Source organism: Aspergillus japonicus, assembly GCF_003184785.1.
Source record: "Aspergillus japonicus CBS 114.51 unplaced genomic scaffold BO86scaffold_2, whole genome shotgun sequence".
Classification (NCBI taxonomy): domain Eukaryota; kingdom Fungi; phylum Ascomycota; class Eurotiomycetes; order Eurotiales; family Aspergillaceae; genus Aspergillus; species Aspergillus japonicus.
In genome coordinates this window covers 1,068,054-1,084,654 of record NW_020291639.1, presented here as the reverse complement: position 1 = coordinate 1,084,654, position 16,601 = coordinate 1,068,054, and the positions used below count along the sequence as shown (strand labels likewise).

At 51.0% G+C, this 16,601-nt stretch overlaps 7 protein-coding genes across 7 annotated transcripts; 4 read left to right on the top strand and 3 right to left on the bottom strand.

Annotated features, from left to right (window-relative positions):
• Nucleotides 1-35: 35 nt before the first annotated feature.
• On the top strand, nucleotides 36-939 carry BO86DRAFT_385104 (rRNA-processing protein RRP17). Its single transcript, XM_025671032.1, has 2 exons — nucleotides 36-331; nucleotides 406-939. Exons 1-2 carry the CDS (start codon nucleotides 152-154, stop codon nucleotides 889-891), a joined length of 666 nt encoding a protein of 221 aa, XP_025533003.1. The 5' UTR covers nucleotides 36-151; the 3' UTR covers nucleotides 892-939.
• BO86DRAFT_385101 (tropomyosin) lies at nucleotides 929-2,116 on the bottom strand. Its single transcript, XM_025671031.1, has 3 exons — nucleotides 1,977-2,116; nucleotides 1,467-1,771; nucleotides 929-1,395 (listed from the first exon to the last, which is right to left on the bottom strand). Exons 1-3 carry the CDS (start codon nucleotides 1,992-1,994, stop codon nucleotides 1,233-1,235), a joined length of 486 nt encoding a protein of 161 aa, XP_025533002.1. The 5' UTR covers nucleotides 1,995-2,116; the 3' UTR covers nucleotides 929-1,232.
• Nucleotides 2,117-2,323: 207 nt separating this feature from the next.
• Nucleotides 2,324-4,201, top strand: BO86DRAFT_328947 (uncharacterized protein). Its single transcript, XM_025668660.1, has 3 exons — nucleotides 2,324-2,779; nucleotides 2,850-3,086; nucleotides 3,140-4,201. Exons 1-3 carry the CDS (start codon nucleotides 2,539-2,541, stop codon nucleotides 3,895-3,897), a joined length of 1,236 nt encoding a protein of 411 aa, XP_025533001.1. The 5' UTR covers nucleotides 2,324-2,538; the 3' UTR covers nucleotides 3,898-4,201.
• Nucleotides 4,202-5,310: 1,109 nt separating this feature from the next.
• Nucleotides 5,311-7,482, top strand: BO86DRAFT_385099 (putative cyclopropane-fatty-acyl-phospholipid synthase). The gene is made up of 4 exons (XM_025671030.1): nucleotides 5,311-5,542; nucleotides 5,591-6,030; nucleotides 6,097-6,848; nucleotides 6,902-7,482. Exons 1-4 carry the CDS (start codon nucleotides 5,316-5,318, stop codon nucleotides 7,109-7,111), a joined length of 1,629 nt encoding a protein of 542 aa, XP_025533000.1. The 5' UTR covers nucleotides 5,311-5,315; the 3' UTR covers nucleotides 7,112-7,482.
• BO86DRAFT_78323 (amine oxidase) lies at nucleotides 7,452-10,154 on the bottom strand. The gene is made up of 4 exons (XM_025677674.1): nucleotides 9,591-10,154; nucleotides 8,950-9,529; nucleotides 7,985-8,893; nucleotides 7,452-7,901 (listed from the first exon to the last, which is right to left on the bottom strand). Exons 1-4 carry the CDS (start codon nucleotides 9,933-9,935, stop codon nucleotides 7,669-7,671), a joined length of 2,067 nt encoding a protein of 688 aa, XP_025532999.1. The 5' UTR covers nucleotides 9,936-10,154; the 3' UTR covers nucleotides 7,452-7,668.
• Nucleotides 10,155-11,093: 939 nt separating this feature from the next.
• Nucleotides 11,094-13,158, top strand: BO86DRAFT_429021 (Zn(II)2Cys6 transcription factor; the record flags this gene model as incomplete). The annotated part of the gene is made up of 4 exons (XM_025675624.1): nucleotides 11,094-11,272; nucleotides 11,335-12,138; nucleotides 12,196-12,399; nucleotides 12,486-13,158. The coding sequence occupies 4 exons, from the start codon at nucleotides 11,094-11,096 to the stop codon at nucleotides 12,982-12,984; spliced, it is 1,686 nt and encodes a 561-aa protein (XP_025532998.1). The 3' UTR covers nucleotides 12,985-13,158.
• BO86DRAFT_405980 (PEX28-32 family peroxisomal membrane protein) lies at nucleotides 13,088-15,616 on the bottom strand. The gene is made up of 3 exons (XM_025674140.1): nucleotides 15,337-15,616; nucleotides 14,031-15,235; nucleotides 13,088-13,972 (listed from the first exon to the last, which is right to left on the bottom strand). Exons 1-3 carry the CDS (start codon nucleotides 15,347-15,349, stop codon nucleotides 13,334-13,336), a joined length of 1,857 nt encoding a protein of 618 aa, XP_025532997.1. The 5' UTR covers nucleotides 15,350-15,616; the 3' UTR covers nucleotides 13,088-13,333.
• Between the last annotated feature and the right edge of the window lie 985 nt (nucleotides 15,617-16,601).

Sequence of the window (16,601 nt, the reverse complement as noted above, 5' to 3'; positions counted from 1 at the left end):
GGGCTTTAGATCGCAATTTTCCCCCACGGAAATATCGAACGATCACTCCGGTGTGCATGCTCTGAAAAATCCAAATCGCTTTGATTTTTTTTTATTTCGCTATACATTGACAATATTCTTTTAATTACCACACCCATAACCTTCCACGAGAATGGGTCCTCAAGCCAAAAGAAGAAAGGTCGCCAGCAAAGTCGAGGAGATCAACTTCGACGCTGCTGACCGCGAATCATTTCTCACAGGCTTTCGCAAGCGGAAGCAACAAAGAATCAAACATGCACAAGAAGTGGCAATCAAGAAAGCGAAAGAGATGAAGAGAGACGAGCGCAAGAGGGTAAGGATTATTATGCCTATATCAAATCGCCGTAGAAGGTCGCTCAACCAAGGCTAACTGTAATGTCTACTCAGATTCGGGAAGAACGAACTGCTGGCTTTCAACGTGCAATCGAAGAACATCAGAGACAGCTCAAAAAGCTGCAGGCAGCGGAAGACGGCAGCGATGGCTCTGATCAGGACAGCCAGGACGAGGACGTCGAGGACCAGGATTGGGAGGGGTTCACGGAACCCCCGGCCGTCGACTACGAAGCTGAGTATATCGACGAAGACAAATATACGACGGTAACGGTAGAGGAAATGGATACTTCCAAGGAAGGACTTCTGCGATCAGCGGTCGACGAATCAGACATCGAAAACGAAGACTCGGAGTCAGCCTCCAAAGCAACTGCCGAACCCAACCCCTCTGCCGAACAAAGCAAGAAGCGAAAGTCGGACAACAAGCCCAAGAAGAAGAAGAAAAAGTTCCGTTACGAAAGCAAGGAAGAGCGCAAGGTAACCAGAATGAAGGAGCGCGCATCCAAATCGAGGAAGGCGAACGCCCGACGCGAGCGATCATAAGTTCCATGGACTTGGCTTGAATTTAATCAACAGATGGTGACAATGCACATGGGCACTCCTATTAAATATATTCTATGTACCTTCTGGCAACGATGAAAATGTTTGACGTCGAGTGGAAGAATAGACAAGGTTGCGAGGACGAGCGGAAAACCGGTTGATGGGAACGATAACAAAGCCAGCTAGATGACAAGACGGACAGAGACTGCCAAAGCCGCTTCTGCCGACAGGAACGAAAGAAATCAGGTTGTGGTGTGCAGGGATAGAAAGCTAAAAGGATAGTATATGTGGGGGAAAAAAAAGCTGGGGCCCCCTGTTGCCGGTAATCCGCGCCACCCTGGCCTTTAGACATTGCTAATGGAGACCTCGAGCTCGTGGAGATCCTTCTGCAGCTCGGCGTACTTCTTAGCCATCTCCTCATACTTGCTCTCCCATTGGTCGCGAGACGCTTCGAGAGCCTGCACCTTGCGCTCGTAGTGACCAGCCTTGACGTCGGTTTGGCGGAGCCTTAAAATACCAGCGTAGTCAGCATCAACCTCCTCTCATCTAAATAGGCAAAAGGTATAGATAGCACATACTTCTCGTTCGTCTCGCGCAGGTTCTTGTCGGCATCCTCAGCCTCCTCTTCCAGAAGCTGGAGACGTCTCTGGAGAGCTTCGTTCTGGGTATCGTGCTGAGCACCTTGGTTGGCAGCATCCTTGGCCTCCTTCAGGGCAGTCTCAAGCTTCTCCACCTCACCCTCCAGAAGCTGGTTCCGGTGGTTGAGGGATGTAATTTCCTGCTCCTTGGCCAGGTTCTCCTGCTCCAACGTCTTCACCTTGGTCTTGAGTTCTTCAACCTTCTCTTGAGCCTCCTCGGCCTCCAGGCGGAGGTTGTTCATTCTCTAGATCAGCCAAGGTTAGTTGTGCATCTCAGGGAAAGTTTATTTTGCTTTTTCCTATTATGAGAAATATACTGCAGCAGATATATGCAGGATCCAGATGTTGAGGCAAGGACAATAGGTGGTGTGCATGTGGACTATCGGGACAGCAACTTGAAAGCTACCCCGCCAACAGGGGGGGGTAAGAGGGGAAAGGGTTGACACTCACCTCCTTAATCTTATCCATTTTGAGTAAGTTATTTGCAACGAGGAAATATGTACGGAGTGGAAGAGAGTAGGATGTAACAGCAACAACGGGCTTTCGCTCAGCGAGAAACCAGGGAAAGAGGACAGAGATGTGATTGATGCAAGAAGATAGTTTGGACAGATGGGAATAATAGGGAGGAAAGAAAGAGAAGTGGAGGAGGAGGCCTTAAGGTAAGGTTGACTTTCTGGCCTGGCGCTGGCGGTCAGCCGCTAGCACAACTAGCGGGTTGGGTCCTAGCCGATCTGGTATAGGGGCCGTGGCTGACGGGCAAGCGACCGTAGAACCACTGTGTGGCTTTCCCCTTTCACCAGCCCCGTCTCCACGGGCAACCGCCTCGCAAACACCCTTTCCCCCCATCCTGGCTGTTCGTCATGTCCGCGTCTAGAACCACTTCGACTGTTCGACTGCCATCTCTTGCTCCAGACTCTTTGCTGGCAAGGGTCTCCGAATTCGACACAGACAAATTCGCCCCGATCCGGTTTATCGCCTTTGAATGCGCTGACGTGACTCGTAAGCCGCCGCCATGTTGGCTCTTCGCGACCAAGAGAACCTAGTGCATAGCCATCAAACGGTCGCCGCATCAAAACCCTTGAACCAGGGCTTGAGACACCTACAGCCGAAGACACCTGGAACGCGAGCACCCAAAACGCCCTTCAAGATTCCATTGAACGACGAAAATGATCCCCTGGCTTTCGGCAAAAAGACTGTGAAGGGAGCAGGTAAACAGAAGGAAAGCATCAAAGATGCCTTTATGACCCCACTAGGTATGGAAGAGATGCTATATTCCTGGGATAGAATCTGATCCAAGTGCTAATACGACGCGTTTCTTTCCAGCTGACCCCCGTCAACGCGCCCCCTTGGGCATGAAAACCACCAATGCCAAAGCTAGAGGCCTACAGACCCCCGCGCCTCCCGGAGGGACCGCGAAGCCAGAGAAGTCTCTCAAAAGGGGTTCGACCCAGAGGGTGAAAAAGTTCTCCCCCTTCATCGAACAGGCGCAGCCAGAAACACAAACCAAGCATGTGCAGGATGACGTTCCCGACATTGAGTATATGCCGCCCAAGCCTCAAGGTTGGTCACCCACTTACATACTGGTACCGATCTTTGATATTTAACAGCAGCAGATCTTCCGGACTACCCTGATGAAATTACCTACGATACCACGTTCCCTCAGTTTCAAGGGAGGAACCTTGCACGCGGGTTGGAGAGCGTGTATGGCGCTGAGAATGAGATCGGACCTGATGGATTGACTAAAAGAGAGCGCAAATTCCAGAAAGACTCAGCAGCCTGTGACAAACTGATCGATGATATGATCCTGAAGCAGGTTGAGAGCATCGATTTCGGAGAGCCGTCTGAAACAGAACAACCGGAGGAGCCTGCTGTGGCAGAGACGGTGAAACGCCGTGTCGGAACCCGCCGTACCAGAGCGACTGCGGGTCTCATCAAAAGCACCAGCAGTGTTTCCACCGTACGTGCTCGTGATGCCGCTACCGCCCTCTCTGGGACATACCGATCGGTTCCCCGCACCCGATCAGCTACTTTGGCCAAACCAAGGACAAGGATGGCCACGTCCTTGTTTTCTACAAAAACACCCCGAGCCCCAGACAACCCGTCAAGCATGCATCACACCGCAGCTGAAGCCAATTCCAAAACTACTCTGGGGTACACTCGAGGCCGCGAAGTATCATCTAAGATGAGTAGCAGAACAGCTACCCCGGTCGAGCAGGACACGGCTCCGAAGGGCATTTTATCTCCAGAAACTTACTTGCATCCTTCTGGCATGTTGTCTTTGACCGATGGACTTCCCATCTTGGTTGCTGAAGAGGAACTTCCAGTTTATGATGAAGATGTGGAAGCTCAGGATTTTCAATTGACGCTGTGAGAACGGATTGGCATAAGGGAACAAAGGCCTACATCCCAAGGAGAGGCTTCGGTGTCTGGGCGGGTTAATCAAATGTTTTGGTGGGTGCACGGTGTTTCAGATGGTGCTTGCTTTTGGTCCGTCTGCTTTTTACTCCTCTGTGGTTGTTGATGTGGTTCTATTGTTCAACAAATCATGGTGGGCAAGTGATCCATGTGCAGATCGCAGCGTGGAAGGTTTCCCGGGGCGTTTTGTATGAAGTGATTTGATGATTATGATTACATGCAGCATTTAGCTTATGAGACTTTTTTTATGACGCGGGGAAAGGGGAGCTAAAGAGATCGACAGGCCAGGCCATAAAGTTAGATAGCATTTACATTCATAGTAGCATTAGGTGCGTCTCAGCATGCATCAAGGTAAACTAATCCTTATGTACGGTATACACGCTAGAAATGTATGTACACATTGTACAGTAACTTACTAGGTACCGTATGCCTGAAGATAGTTTGTTTTCTGTGGATGGACACGGTATCCTCGGGATCAGTCGTCATCACCGTACGATGGAGCAACACTTTGAGTGGCCACGACACCCTAATATTACTAAGAATACAATGCGGCTGGTCATTCGCCTGGCAGCGTTTCAGCAGGGTGTGGTGGACGCCCGCGGTGTGTGTGCTTACCGTGGATGCGTCGGTCGGGGTCCCGAACCTCAAATCTCCATCGGATTTCCCTGCCGGGCGCATAATTGGAACAATAATAGAGTAAATATTTACTCCGTACCTGTACATTGGCCAGGAGCTTTGCAACAGTTTAGCCTCAAAGAGAAAAAAAAAAAAAAGATATTTGACTCCTCTCTCACCGCTTCTCTTTTTCTTTTTCTTTTTCTTTCTCTTTCACCCTTGCGAACAGCCCTAGAACAGTCGACGAAGCACTAGACCCAAATAAAGTCAAGCTATCTTGGGCTCAATTGGACCAGCCTTTGCGTACCGGTAGGTACAGTACCTGGAGCTTCTATCCATACATCTGACTATTGTTGTTCAACGATTGGAACCAGGCAGAAACATCTTTAAGCATAGCTCATAGCTACCAATAGCTGAGAAACCAAGTTAGGAATTGTTTTGATGTGTTTTCCGACCATCTGGACCGTACAGAGTCGAGTAATAATTAAATGAATAATGTGGTTGTTGTTGACGAAAGGGATCCGATGCTGCTCCTCCCCAATCTAGCAATCGACCAACATCCACCACGTCCACCACATCCACTCCCGCTGCCGTCCAGACACTCGCCGCTCTCCCTCCCTCTTTTCCCATCCTTCCCTTTCGTCCTCTTCCTCTTTCCACCTCTTTTCTTCTCCCCCCTTCCTCCCTCCCTCCCTCCCTCCTCCCCCTCTCTCTTTCTCTCTCAATTCCTCCTCAACCTGCCAATTCGTCTCCTCCGCCATGACGGTTGTACATCCCGAGTCCCTTGAGGACTTCGAGTACATCGAAACTCCTCCCGCCTCGTGCGTCACTCCCGCTGATGACTGTGGTGTGCGGACGACCTCGGTGAGTAGCTTTGCTGTCTCCATTCTTTTGTCCTCAGGAGGCAATTGTCTCCCTCTCATTCCATTGAGACCTCAGAGCCGTGGGAATCAGACACTGACTATCAATGGGTTTCTTGTTTCCTAGTACCCGGCCATTAAGAATGCCCCTGTACCGGCCGATTCCCCTGGCAGCGATAGCTTCTCCAACACTCTGTTGTTCGCCCTGTTGTTGCTGATCCCATGGTACCTCGCTCGCCAAGTTGGCGGTGGTTTCTACACCACCATCTTCTTTGCGATCTTCACCACTATCCCCATCCTCATGGCCTTTTGGTCTGTAGCTTCTTCTATCTCTCCCCGCAAAAACGAAAAGGCCAAGTATGCCGGTCGCCCCGTCGAGTACTACCTCAACTTCCACAGCGAGCACGACCGCGCTGCCTATCGTGGCAAGAGCAAGATCCCCATGGAGGTTTTCTACGAAAAGTACTTCAACGGTGAGGTGGAATTCAAGTGTGACGCCCTGGAAGCCCTCGAGTTCCGTCACGACTGGGCCAATTTCCGTTTCACCATGGGTCTCTTCAAGCATTTCCTCTTCGGCTTCATTCCTGAGATGATCATGCACACTCGTTCCCAGGGTAAGCGACCAGGCTTCGTTTTGACTTTGGGAAAACTAGGTTGCTGACCGTGAATGCGTCAATCAGATGAGGAACAGGTTCGTGACCACTACGATCGCGGCGATGACTTCTACGCTTGGTTCCTGGGCCCTCGCATGATCTATACCTCGGGAATCATCAGCGATATCAACCGTGAGGAGACTCTTGAGGAGCTTCAGGACAACAAGCTGGCTGTGGTGTGTGAAAAGATCGGCATTCAACCCGGTGACACCGTCCTCGATCTCGGTTGCGGTTGGGGTACTCTGGCCAAATATGCTTCCGTCCACTACGGCGCTCAGGTCACTGGTATCACTCTCGGTCGTAACCAGACTGCTTGGGGTAACAAGGGTCTTCGCAATGCCGGTGTTGAGGAATCTCAGAGCCGTATCCTGTGCCTCGATTACCGTGACGCCCCCCGGGTGGACGGGGGTTACAAGAAGATCACCTGCTTGGAAATGGCTGAGCATGTCGGCGTTCGTCACTTTACTACTTTCTTGTCTCAGGTCTACGAAATGTTGGATGATGATGGAGTCTTCTTCCTCCAGATTGCTGGTCTGCGTAAGTCCTGGCAGTATGAGGATCTCATCTGGGGTCTTTTCATGAACAAGTACATCTTCCCCGGAGCTGACGCTAGCACGCCCCTTGGTTTTGTCGTTGATCGACTGGAGGCCGCCGGATTTGAGATCAAGGCTGTCGACACCATTGGCGTCCACTACTCTGCCACCCTTTGGCGCTGGTACCGGAACTGGATGGGTAACCGTGACAAGGTCGAAGCCAAGTACGGAAAGAGATGGTTCAAGGTTTGTGACGCTCCTAAGTTTCCTCACCGGACATGACTGACCAGCGTCTGCAGATCTGGGAGTACTTCTTGGCCTACTCTACCATCACCTCTCGCCAGGGTGGAGCTACCTGCTGGCAGCTTACTCTTGTCAAGAACATCAACTCAACTCACCGTGTCGAGGGCATCAACCGTCAGTTCGGTCTCACCGGTGCCCGTCAGTCCGCTATCGACAACGTTGGCCACGGTGTTGTCCCCAGCGCTCACGTGCCCAAGAAGGCTTGAAGGGGTACTCCGACACCCATGCTGTAGACCCTTCTGGTGCCTGGGTGCATGACAAGTCTCCTGTTTCCTGGATGTTGAAAATGTAGGGTTTGGGTGACCTGGCAAAAATGGAAATGGTCGCATGGATTCTCTTCACGGTGGAGACTTATGGAATAATGAGGTGCAGGAATGAAAATGGTTTGGAGATTGATAACGGGTGTGTTTATGGGACACGAATGTGGGCGGAGTTCACACCGAAATGACGAACTTAGTTACGTACAAGGATTCTGATTTATATAACCAGTCTGGCTCCGACAGAGTCTGTGTGATTCAAATCAGAACAGCATGTATTAATGAGACACAAATGAACGCGACGGTAGTTGTAAGAAGGATGTCGACCTCTTCAAATCCGTAAGCGCTAAAGGCTCAGTTGGGACATTTGGGAAAAGAAAACTCTTATTTACATTGCTCAAAACGCCAGATGGCAGTATGTGTAGTCATGAATCATACAATGCTTTCGCCTTCATGGGCGAAAGTCTAGATCAAGCGGGCCATCCTCCAATTCCACGGGACATCGTTCAGTCTAGTCGTTTATACAGCTTGGCCTTGCTGCCTCCCGCGCCCGAGCAGCAGGACGCCGTAGCCGCTGCTTCCGGGTGAAGAGTTGACTTGTTAAAGGCCTGAGATGACTGCGGCACATCGAGGGCAGGGTTCTTGGTGAAGAAGCCGTCGGGACGTAGCATGACGCTGATACGTTCCATGGGCATGACGGGGAAGTCCTCAATGCGAGGGTTGTGGGTCAGTCCGAATGCTACGGAAGGATGGCATGTTAGTCCATTGTACAGTATTTCTTCGAGTCGGAGCGATACACATGTGGGTTGGAAGGGAACTTACTGTGCCAGAGAACCACGTCCTCATCCTCGGTGGGATCGTTTCTCTTGACCCATGTCTCTACGCCATCGGCGCGGTGGCTTTGGTTCGTGAACTCGCCTGCCGCGTAAAGCTCCTCGTCCCGGTATTTTGTGACCCAAATGGGCCGTGTAGCGAACTCAGCCCGTTGATGTCCGATCGAGTTCTTGCCTTGGATCAGCATTTGGCTGGGTGCGGCGTGGAGCTTGTATGCCACGGGCTTGTAAGTGATGGGATTGATGCTGCTGTCATTGCGAATCTTGAAAACTCGGCTTCGGCTGATATCAAGGTCTGCGGCGGTGGACTTGTTGATGACAGTTTGCTGAGTGGTGTATCCCACGAAATAGGGGTTCTTGTCATCCTCGGGCAGGGGGACACTGTCCTCATAGTAGACAGTATTCGTGAAGCCGTCGAGGGCGGGATCGACTCGGAACGAGAACATATGCTGATGATAGGGAGCCATCACACCGGGGCCAACATTTGTACCCCATTTGACAGTCTTACCGTCTTCGTTATCGAAAGGTACTGTAGACAGAATACCGGTAGCGCGGACTTCAAGTTCGACGTTAGCCGCCTGATCAAATATATAGGCGAAGATGTATTCATAGTTAGCAACAGTGCAGATCATCTGCATAACAAGCTGACGGTTGCGGACAACCGTTGCTGCATTGGTTCTGTAATTGGTGTGCTTGTGTTGAATACCGTTGTCCTGTTCATGCATGCAGATAATGTTCTTTAACAAGACTGGGTTGCCCTTGGAGTCGGCTCGGTAGCCATCAAAGTATTTGATGTGGCCCAAGCAGTCACAGCCGAGCGAGAGCTGATTGGCATTGAGACCGAAACCAACATCTCCAACATCGAAGGCCTGCTTGCGGTGATAAGGGGCGCGAGGATCTATGAGGATCAGGTTAGTAATAAGATCAATCAGGTACATTGGGGTCAGATCTCACCTCCATAGGGCACCGTCATCTCCGAGACTGAGAGACGGTAGAAAACGCTACGGTTGTCATATGTAACATTGTACAGGACCATACCCTCCCGGTTGTTGAAGCCGACCCTGAAACGCCACTTTTGCCAGTAAACAAAGTTGCCGTCCACGTTGAAAGAGGGACCCTCTGGTTGCTGGACGATGTAAGGTCTGAGATCCGTGCGAACAGGCTCATCAAGGAGGTCGTGAGCGTATTGCACAGCCTTGACAGGCTTCCAAGCCTGCGTCTCAGTGAACGAATGATCATCGCCGCCTGGTAAGTAGTCCATGCGGATCAATTCATGGGTAAAGGCGTCGAAGACGGGAGAGAATTTGCATGGCAGGGAGTAGTGGTTATTTTGAGGGTGGTCGACTTCCATCATGTACATGAAGCATTGGAACATCCGACGTGTCTCATTCTGATTCTCAGTGCCGTACATCCATGGATCATTGCACACAGCCATTCCCGGTGGCAGGTTAAGCTTGGCAATCTCTGCCTGCACAGCCGGGTGCTTCATGCAGACTTCTTCAATCACGGCGAGTTCATCGATATCGACGGGAGGCTGTATGCACAGCAATGTCAGTTCTCGATACAAACTTGAGTGCAGATGATCATCCGCATACCTGAACGGTCTTGGGGAGCACTTTAGTCGAAACAATTGAGGCGGTGTCAGCATTGATGAGCGCCTTGCAACACTCGAGAGTATCGAGCCGATGAAAGTATGAGTATAGGAGGCGCGTGGGCTTGCGCGGTAAAGGCTGCCCTAGACGTTCGGCTTCAATGTATGGGACAACCTCATGCTTGATGGGTTCGTGGATATCAATCCGATTGTAGCGAAGCTCAACTCCAGCGAAGGCGTTTTCCAAAACTCGAACAGCTAGTCTGATTTCTCGAGGAGTGACTGGATCAAAGGGATGGGGGCCACTCGACGCAGTTAATCGAGGGCTGGGTTCAGTTGCGAGAGACATATTGAGGTTGTATTAAGGGACCAGAAGCAAAGACGAAAAGACCGCTGCACAAGGAGGAGGAGCAAGAGGACATTGAAGGACCTTTAAGTAGTCCCAAAGATTCTTTTCCCGTTCATTTCGCAAGCAGCAGCAGCAGCAGTGTTCCAGAGATGCCGTGCCACATTAAGGAGATTGAACATTATCGACCATGGGATAATCGGGGATGGAACCTCTTCTCCCCCCACAGAGTCTGGATGGACTTGCCTAAAGCGGAAAGGGAAGTGGATAGGCGAAGCGTTTATCTCGCCGATGGAACCTCATCCTTCAATCGCTTCTCCCGCTTCTCTTTCGCTCTCCCCGCCGCGGCTATTCCAGCTATTCACACGAGTATGAGCATCATCATCACAGTCTACTTAGTCACACAGGTGACAGCCAGTCTGGTTCCTCGTACCTGACATGATACTCTTCGGAGCCCGAGGGATGCGAGAAGCTCCGGAGGCGATAAGACAAGAATGTGTCTATGTCTGTCCCACTCTTTCTTTATCTGCCGCTCTTATCAGTCCAGTCTACTCTGTACTGACTACGTAACTACAGTACACCCAGTCTACAACCATGTACTACTCAGCTCAGTACAGTACAGTACTATCTTTTCCTGGTGATAAGTAGAAGCCACCGTTCTTGTTCAAACACTTCTGTTTTTTTTGCTTTCCCATGCAGATTGATCCCCAGTCTCTTTTCCTGAGCAAGTACTGTACAGATAGTACATACAACTGTCTCCCTTGGCAATCATCCCAAGAGGGGAAGCCCAAGCGATAACTTTTAGTTCCAGGTTGAGCGCATCACCTACCCTTTCCAGTTTAGTGCCATCAAGGGAAACCATCTCCGCCGTGTCATCAATAACTAACTCACCACCGAGTACTCTCGCTCACTGTCAACCCCTCACCACTTTCAATCGGTATCTGAATCTTGGAAGCTAGCCTCAATACTACCTGCATTAGCTCGATCTTGTGTTAATGGCGAGTCCATATGAGTCCTTGATACGTACTTGTGGGGACTCTTCCACGGCTAAATCAATCTGATCTGTTCTATGTCAGAACTTGTACAACATTCCTTTACACCGCCAAAGCTCATTGTTCGATTCCCACCGGTCCTCGGGTTTCTGCCCATGATAGCCTCAGAATGTGGGACGACATTATGACTGGAAACCGACTACTACCTCAAGCCGCTGTAAACCCATTGGAGGCACAATATCAAACCGTCAGTAAGAAAAGATACAGGAGAGAAGGCGGGAAATGGACACGCACTGGCTGTCTGACATGTAAACGTCGCCGAAAAAGATGTGACGAATTTAAACCCGGGTATGTCTAGTGCTCGATGACCTTCGTTGTCACTGACTGAACTCCTTCTCTAGATGTCGTAGTTGTGCTAGATTAGGGCTACAGTGTGAGGGATATGGCTCAATATGGGCAGAGCCCTTGAACCCGTCAGCACAAGTCTTCAGTCAAGCAAAACCAACAAAGCGCAGGAGACTTAGTGCATCGTCTTCCATATCCTCATCCTCCTTGGGACGAGCAAGTACGAACTCGCCATGCTCAAGCTCCTCATGGCTACATTACCAACCAACTACCCCTACCACTTTCTCGGATTCTGGTGCTAGTGATATGTGTCTATCAAATGCCGATGACACTACGGATGAGGTTGATCAGATGCCAGCACATACCACTGCTGAGAATAGTGCCCTCGCTATGGTGGCACTCACGCCTTGTAAATCACTCAGTCATCTTTCGCACTCAGAAACGCACTATCTTCAATATCACATGGAGCTCGGTTCCAAGTTACTCGCAAATCTTGAGAGCGCCGACAACCCTCTACGGTCTCTGATCATACCTCGGGCCCTATCATCTTCGCTTCTTATGAAAGCTTTATGCGCAGTATCGGCGACGCATTGTGCGAATCGAATAGCTGCCCATTCAGAGGCCCAAACTGCTGCCACAATGTATTACATTCAAACCTTGAATGGGCTGCAATCTGTACTCTCGGAACATCCCGCTGGAAGATTCCCTGATGAAGCCATTCTCGCGGTGGCTTTGCTCTGCAAATACGAGATTGTCCGTGGAAGCGTTAAGCAGTGGGTAGCGCATCTGAATGGTCTCCAGAAGCTAGTCATTGCACGGGGTGGCTTCGGGGCATTGAATCATGACACCCGGGAGTTCTTGATGGGCTTGTATGTCGTCAATCTCATTATCCAAACCAAAAAGGTCATACTAACAAAGAATAATAGCTATATCTATGCTCATAATGTTGCCAAAATCAGTAATCGCAAGCAAATAAGCTCCAGCATGCTTGATATGGAGGACGTCAGGATCACCAAGCTTGATATATACATTGGCTACGCGGAGGATCTTGTCAAACTCTGCGCAAGGATCGCCGATCTGCCTTCCCTAAGCCATGACCCTGTAGCTTTAGGAATCGAGATTCATGCAATGTGAGTCACCTACCTCTCTACAGCCTTTCCCCAAGCTGTCATACTTTCAATGCCACAAACGTGCATATAGCTGATATATACCCCAGTGATACACTACTGCATGATTGGACGCATCAGGACATAAGGTACATCATCCCCGAGGGTATCACAGAAACGAACCTCTGTCGCCTCCGCATGGTCGCAAATTGTTTCCGCGATGCGGCATACATCTACCTTCATTCGATCCTAGAGAAGATGGGCAAGGATACGAAAATTACCATCACTGCAGGCCCGTGGTCAGCGTTGATCTCTATGTCGAGGTCGGACGCCCTGCAGATGCTTCTGAGCAGGATCCGAACGGCATCGCCCCTCGATGCCCACTGCGAATACTCCGCGCTCACATTTCCATTGCTCATTGCCGGCTGCGAGATTAGGGCACCCGAGGATAAAGAGCTTGTTATGACATGCTTGAGTAGCCTCGAGGTCAACTTCGGGATTGGGAATGTTAAACGAGCAAAGGAGATGCTACACGCTCTATGGGCTACGGAAGGAGTGCACTGGCTGGACTTGCTGGATCAATTACAGTGGGATCTCATACTTGCTTGATATGGGAGCTCTACTTTGAAGAGAGGATGGATCTCCGGAGGTGGAGATGTATGCCCATAATGAACAATTTATGAGACCAAGGCATATATAATATCTGTTTAGCCAGTTGATAAAAATAGAATGAAGATGGGCGACGGCGCCAAAGTTTGAATTACCAGCACGGTTATATTTGGCTAGAATTGTAGGGGTATCTTCATGTCGTCGCGGCGTAAGTACAGGACAGAGATGGTCGAAGCGCCCAAGAGGCCCAAACTCAACCAAGGGGCGTCATAAAAAGCCAGATGCTTCACGCAATGGTCAATCTGAAAGGTCTGTGCACCATGCTGCATAACAGATTTGTAAACCGAGATCAGCTCAATCCCATATTCACCTCGTCGCCTAGCCCTAATTCTCGCTCTGCCCGTTCGGTTCCTCCTGCCGCTCGGGCAGCCCATCGATCCAGCTGATCCTGCGCTCGAGTGATTTCCTTTTCTCGGAGGCTACCATCTGGTCCCTGGCTGCTGCTGTAACTGGCGGTGCCGGAATAGTTGGATAGTTTTCGAGAGTGAGAGATATTAATCGGCCTGGAAGGGGCTCTCCCGGATGGTGGTGGTGGATTGGTACTATTGGCAGACGTTATTCTTCCAAGATCAACGGAGGAGTTGTTGGTGGATGTTGGTGGAGCAGAGGAGAAGCTGCTGTTCTTGATGTCGCTTACACTCTTCGTGCTCCCGAACCATTGGCGTCTCCGTGACTTGGAGGAGGTCGAGGGGGCCAGGCTATCGGTATCGCCTCCGCCGCTAGTATCCGCCGGACGCGCATCCACGGTGCCGGTTGCTTTCTTTTTCTGTTTCTCTGCCTCCAAGGCTTGGGACAGACCGGATGTCACTGCTGTAGATGCGCCCTCGGCTGCTGCAGAGGGCATTTCAACAAGCTCGGCGTCGCGACACCATTTCCGACGACGTGTGTATCGGTCCCAGCCGTCCTGGCCACGGCGACCCTCATTCCACTGCAGAAGATTAGCTAGACTGCCTGGGTTGGAATTGAGACCATAGAGCCAAACTCGCCTTGTTGTCGTAGTAGACCCAGCCTCCACCGTCAGATGACTTGGCATCGGAGTGTCCGTTTTGGTCATCGGCCCCTTCGATATGCCACTCGCTGCCATCGACCCACCGCCACTGTGCATTCCCACTTTGAACGCCAGGTAGCTCGAATTCGTCCTTCGAAGGTACCGGGTTTAAATGCTCGTCGGTCCAAGCAGCACGCTCGGAGGGGAAGAGAGAGTACGTCCAACCGATGCCCAGCCAGCGACGCTGGTTCTCATAGATGATGAATGTGAATCGGACGCCGGATGAATCCCCGCGACGTCTCGTGGCGATGTTCACCGCATGCCCGTGGCTTTGCATCACGGCTGATAATGTCTTTTCCACATCCGACGAGAAAGACAGTCCAGTGATCATTGAACAGATTTTGCGGATGGTCAATGAACGCCATAAGATGACTCGACAGACCCTTGCCGGTCGGGAGTGATAGGTGATGATGATAGTGCCAAAGATCATGACTACGCGACGAGTGGTGATCAAATACAATGGCGGGAGGGTCAAAGCAATCCAGATAGGCGTCACAGATAGGATTCGGAAGAAGAGAGTAGTAAGAGCTGGCCTGGTGGTAGCGGATGTAGCCGTCCTTTGCGTTGATAAGAATTCGGTCAGCTCCACGAGGGGTTCCAACAGTATGTTGCACCGAGTGGTGAATGTCCTAAGAGTTTCGACAATCTCATCTAGGGTCTCATTGCCATGGGGAGAGCTGTCGGATATGACTCTTTGATGGCTCCGCTTCTCAGCAATGTGAGCCCTAGAGGACAAGGGCGAGTATCGTCTCCAGTACATGCCCAGAATGAGCCCGACCACCAGCAGGAGTGGCCCTGCCCACAAGATGATGACCTCGCCATAAAGGACCAGGGTCCAAAACACGGCCACCAGTAGGAAGCTCTGCCATCCGTCCCCGGTTGTCCATGTGAGCAAGCCCACGAGTTTATTTAGAGGTAGAATAAAGGGGTGCGAATAAGCCAAAGCGCGGGTTATTTGAGGCGGAGTGGCTACTAAAAGAGGGGATTTGCGGTGTACAATGATACTTGAGCGTTGTCTCGAGATTAATGATGAGCCGGAGATGGTAGTAGGAGAGAAAGCAGCGACCGTCGGAGGCTGAGAGTCAGCATGGTCCTGCGCAGAAGAAGATGACGGGGCCATGGAATCTATCCACGGAAGTTCTTCTATCCCAGCATATCAGTATTTGGCTGACGGCCGACACCAGAGGGATGTAACGAGGAGGACGCTTGAGGAGGGTTGAGGATGCGTTGAATGTCTTACATACCGAGTGCTGCCATCCAACAACAGAGACGTCATATGCATTCGCCAAGGGCATTGCGGGCGGTGAGCGGAGAAGAAAGTGAGGAGGTCGCAAGGACGAAGAAGTACGGCGGAGTAGAAGAGGAAGAGGAAGAGGAAGGAGAAGGCGGGGGAAGAAGAAATAGGAGAAGAGAAGGGACAGGCGAGAAGCTCCAGCAGGCGGTAGGTAGAATTAGTATTCAGTAAATGAAAAGCCGATCCATCATTCTTCAAATTGCGGGGGGGGTGGGAGAGGAAGCACACAGAGGAAGTTCGGATTGATGAAGCCTTTTTCCAAATAATAGTCATAGTCCATCTTTGGTTGTTTGGTCGTGAACATGTGACAGGGACTTCTGACCGAGCGATGTACTGTACGAAGTACTGTATAACTGTAACTATCAAGTGTGACGTATCGTACTGTACCGTAATGTACCACCCGTCACCAGCACTTCCAGCACTTCCCCGGTTCGGACTAAAATCACCGCCGAAAATTTCCCTCTCTGTCTGTTTCGATTGCCATCCAAACCTGGCTCAACTTCCCCTTCAGCCAGACCAGACAACGAATTCTCACCTCAAACCCCCCCCCCCCCCCCCCCCCCCCCCCCCCCCCCCCCCCCCCCCCCCCCCCCCCCCCCCCCCCCCCCCCCCTCCTCCCCTCTCTCCTCCCCGGCGCCTCGTGGCGGCGGGAGACGATGAGGATGGTGATGACAATGGAAGGAGATGGGAACGAGCCAACAGGTGCAACTTCCACCAAGTGATTTCGATTGACTGAACCACTGTAGAGTAGACCGGGTGGTGGTGGTGGGTGTGTGGTACGAGCTGCATACCAGCATCGTAATTTATCCCATGATGGCATGGTCTTTTTGTTCCCCCCTTTCCCTTTTTCCTCCCTTTCCTCTTCTCTCCATATCCCTGCAGTGCGCCTCAGCCGCAGACTTGGAAAGGTGTTGGTCTGTTGTCGGCTGCAATTTGCTGCTGTCGTTGTCATGACTAACTAAACGGCAGATGAGACAATGCATATTATTTGTCAACTATTCCGTAGGTTTTTTTTATTCTCTGCAGTGATGTTGATTATATTTCGTATTGTCCAGTACTTTGTCTTGCTCCCCGAATCCTATTATTCTTTCTTTCTTGCTTCTCTTTGAGTTGAAACCTCCATTTTGGCTACTTGTCGTATCGAGTCCACTTTCTTATCGCCCGTCGCCCGTCGCCCGTCGCCCGTTTCGCTCCATCCTTCCCCGTTTCCCGCAC

Excerpts from the sequence above, each read along its gene's own strand:
- BO86DRAFT_385099 (XM_025671030.1), top strand. The coding sequence starts at position 5,316 with ATGACGGTTGTACATCCCGAGTCCCTTGAGGACTTCGAGTACATCGAA. Across the intron at positions 6,031-6,096 it reads CATGCACACTCGTTCCCAGG|ATGAGGAACAGGTTCGTGAC; the intron begins GTAAGCGACCAG and ends TGCGTCAATCAG. Across the intron at positions 6,849-6,901 it reads ACGGAAAGAGATGGTTCAAG|ATCTGGGAGTACTTCTTGGC; the intron begins GTTTGTGACGCT and ends CAGCGTCTGCAG.
- BO86DRAFT_405980 (XM_025674140.1), bottom strand. Across the intron at positions 13,973-14,030 it reads GGGTCTACTACGACAACAAG|TGGAATGAGGGTCGCCGTGG; the intron begins GCGAGTTTGGCT and ends AATCTTCTGCAG.
- BO86DRAFT_78323 (XM_025677674.1), bottom strand. The coding sequence starts at position 9,935 with ATGTCTCTCGCAACTGAACCCAGCCCTCGATTAACTGCGTCGAGTGGC. Across the intron at positions 9,530-9,590 it reads TGCTCCCCAAGACCGTTCAG|CCTCCCGTCGATATCGATGA; the intron begins GTATGCGGATGA and ends CTGTGCATACAG. Across the intron at positions 8,894-8,949 it reads GATGACGGTGCCCTATGGAG|ATCCTCGCGCCCCTTATCAC; the intron begins GTGAGATCTGAC and ends TGATCCTCATAG.
- BO86DRAFT_328947 (XM_025668660.1), top strand. The coding sequence starts at position 2,539 with ATGTTGGCTCTTCGCGACCAAGAGAACCTAGTGCATAGCCATCAAACG. Across the intron at positions 2,780-2,849 it reads TGCCTTTATGACCCCACTAG|CTGACCCCCGTCAACGCGCC; the intron begins GTATGGAAGAGA and ends GTTTCTTTCCAG. Across the intron at positions 3,087-3,139 it reads TATGCCGCCCAAGCCTCAAG|ATCTTCCGGACTACCCTGAT; the intron begins GTTGGTCACCCA and ends TAACAGCAGCAG.
- BO86DRAFT_385104 (XM_025671032.1), top strand. The coding sequence starts at position 152 with ATGGGTCCTCAAGCCAAAAGAAGAAAGGTCGCCAGCAAAGTCGAGGAG. Across the intron at positions 332-405 it reads AGAGAGACGAGCGCAAGAGG|ATTCGGGAAGAACGAACTGC; the intron begins GTAAGGATTATT and ends ATGTCTACTCAG.
- BO86DRAFT_385101 (XM_025671031.1), bottom strand. Across the intron at positions 1,396-1,466 it reads CTGCGCGAGACGAACGAGAA|GCTCCGCCAAACCGACGTCA; the intron begins GTATGTGCTATC and ends TGGTATTTTAAG.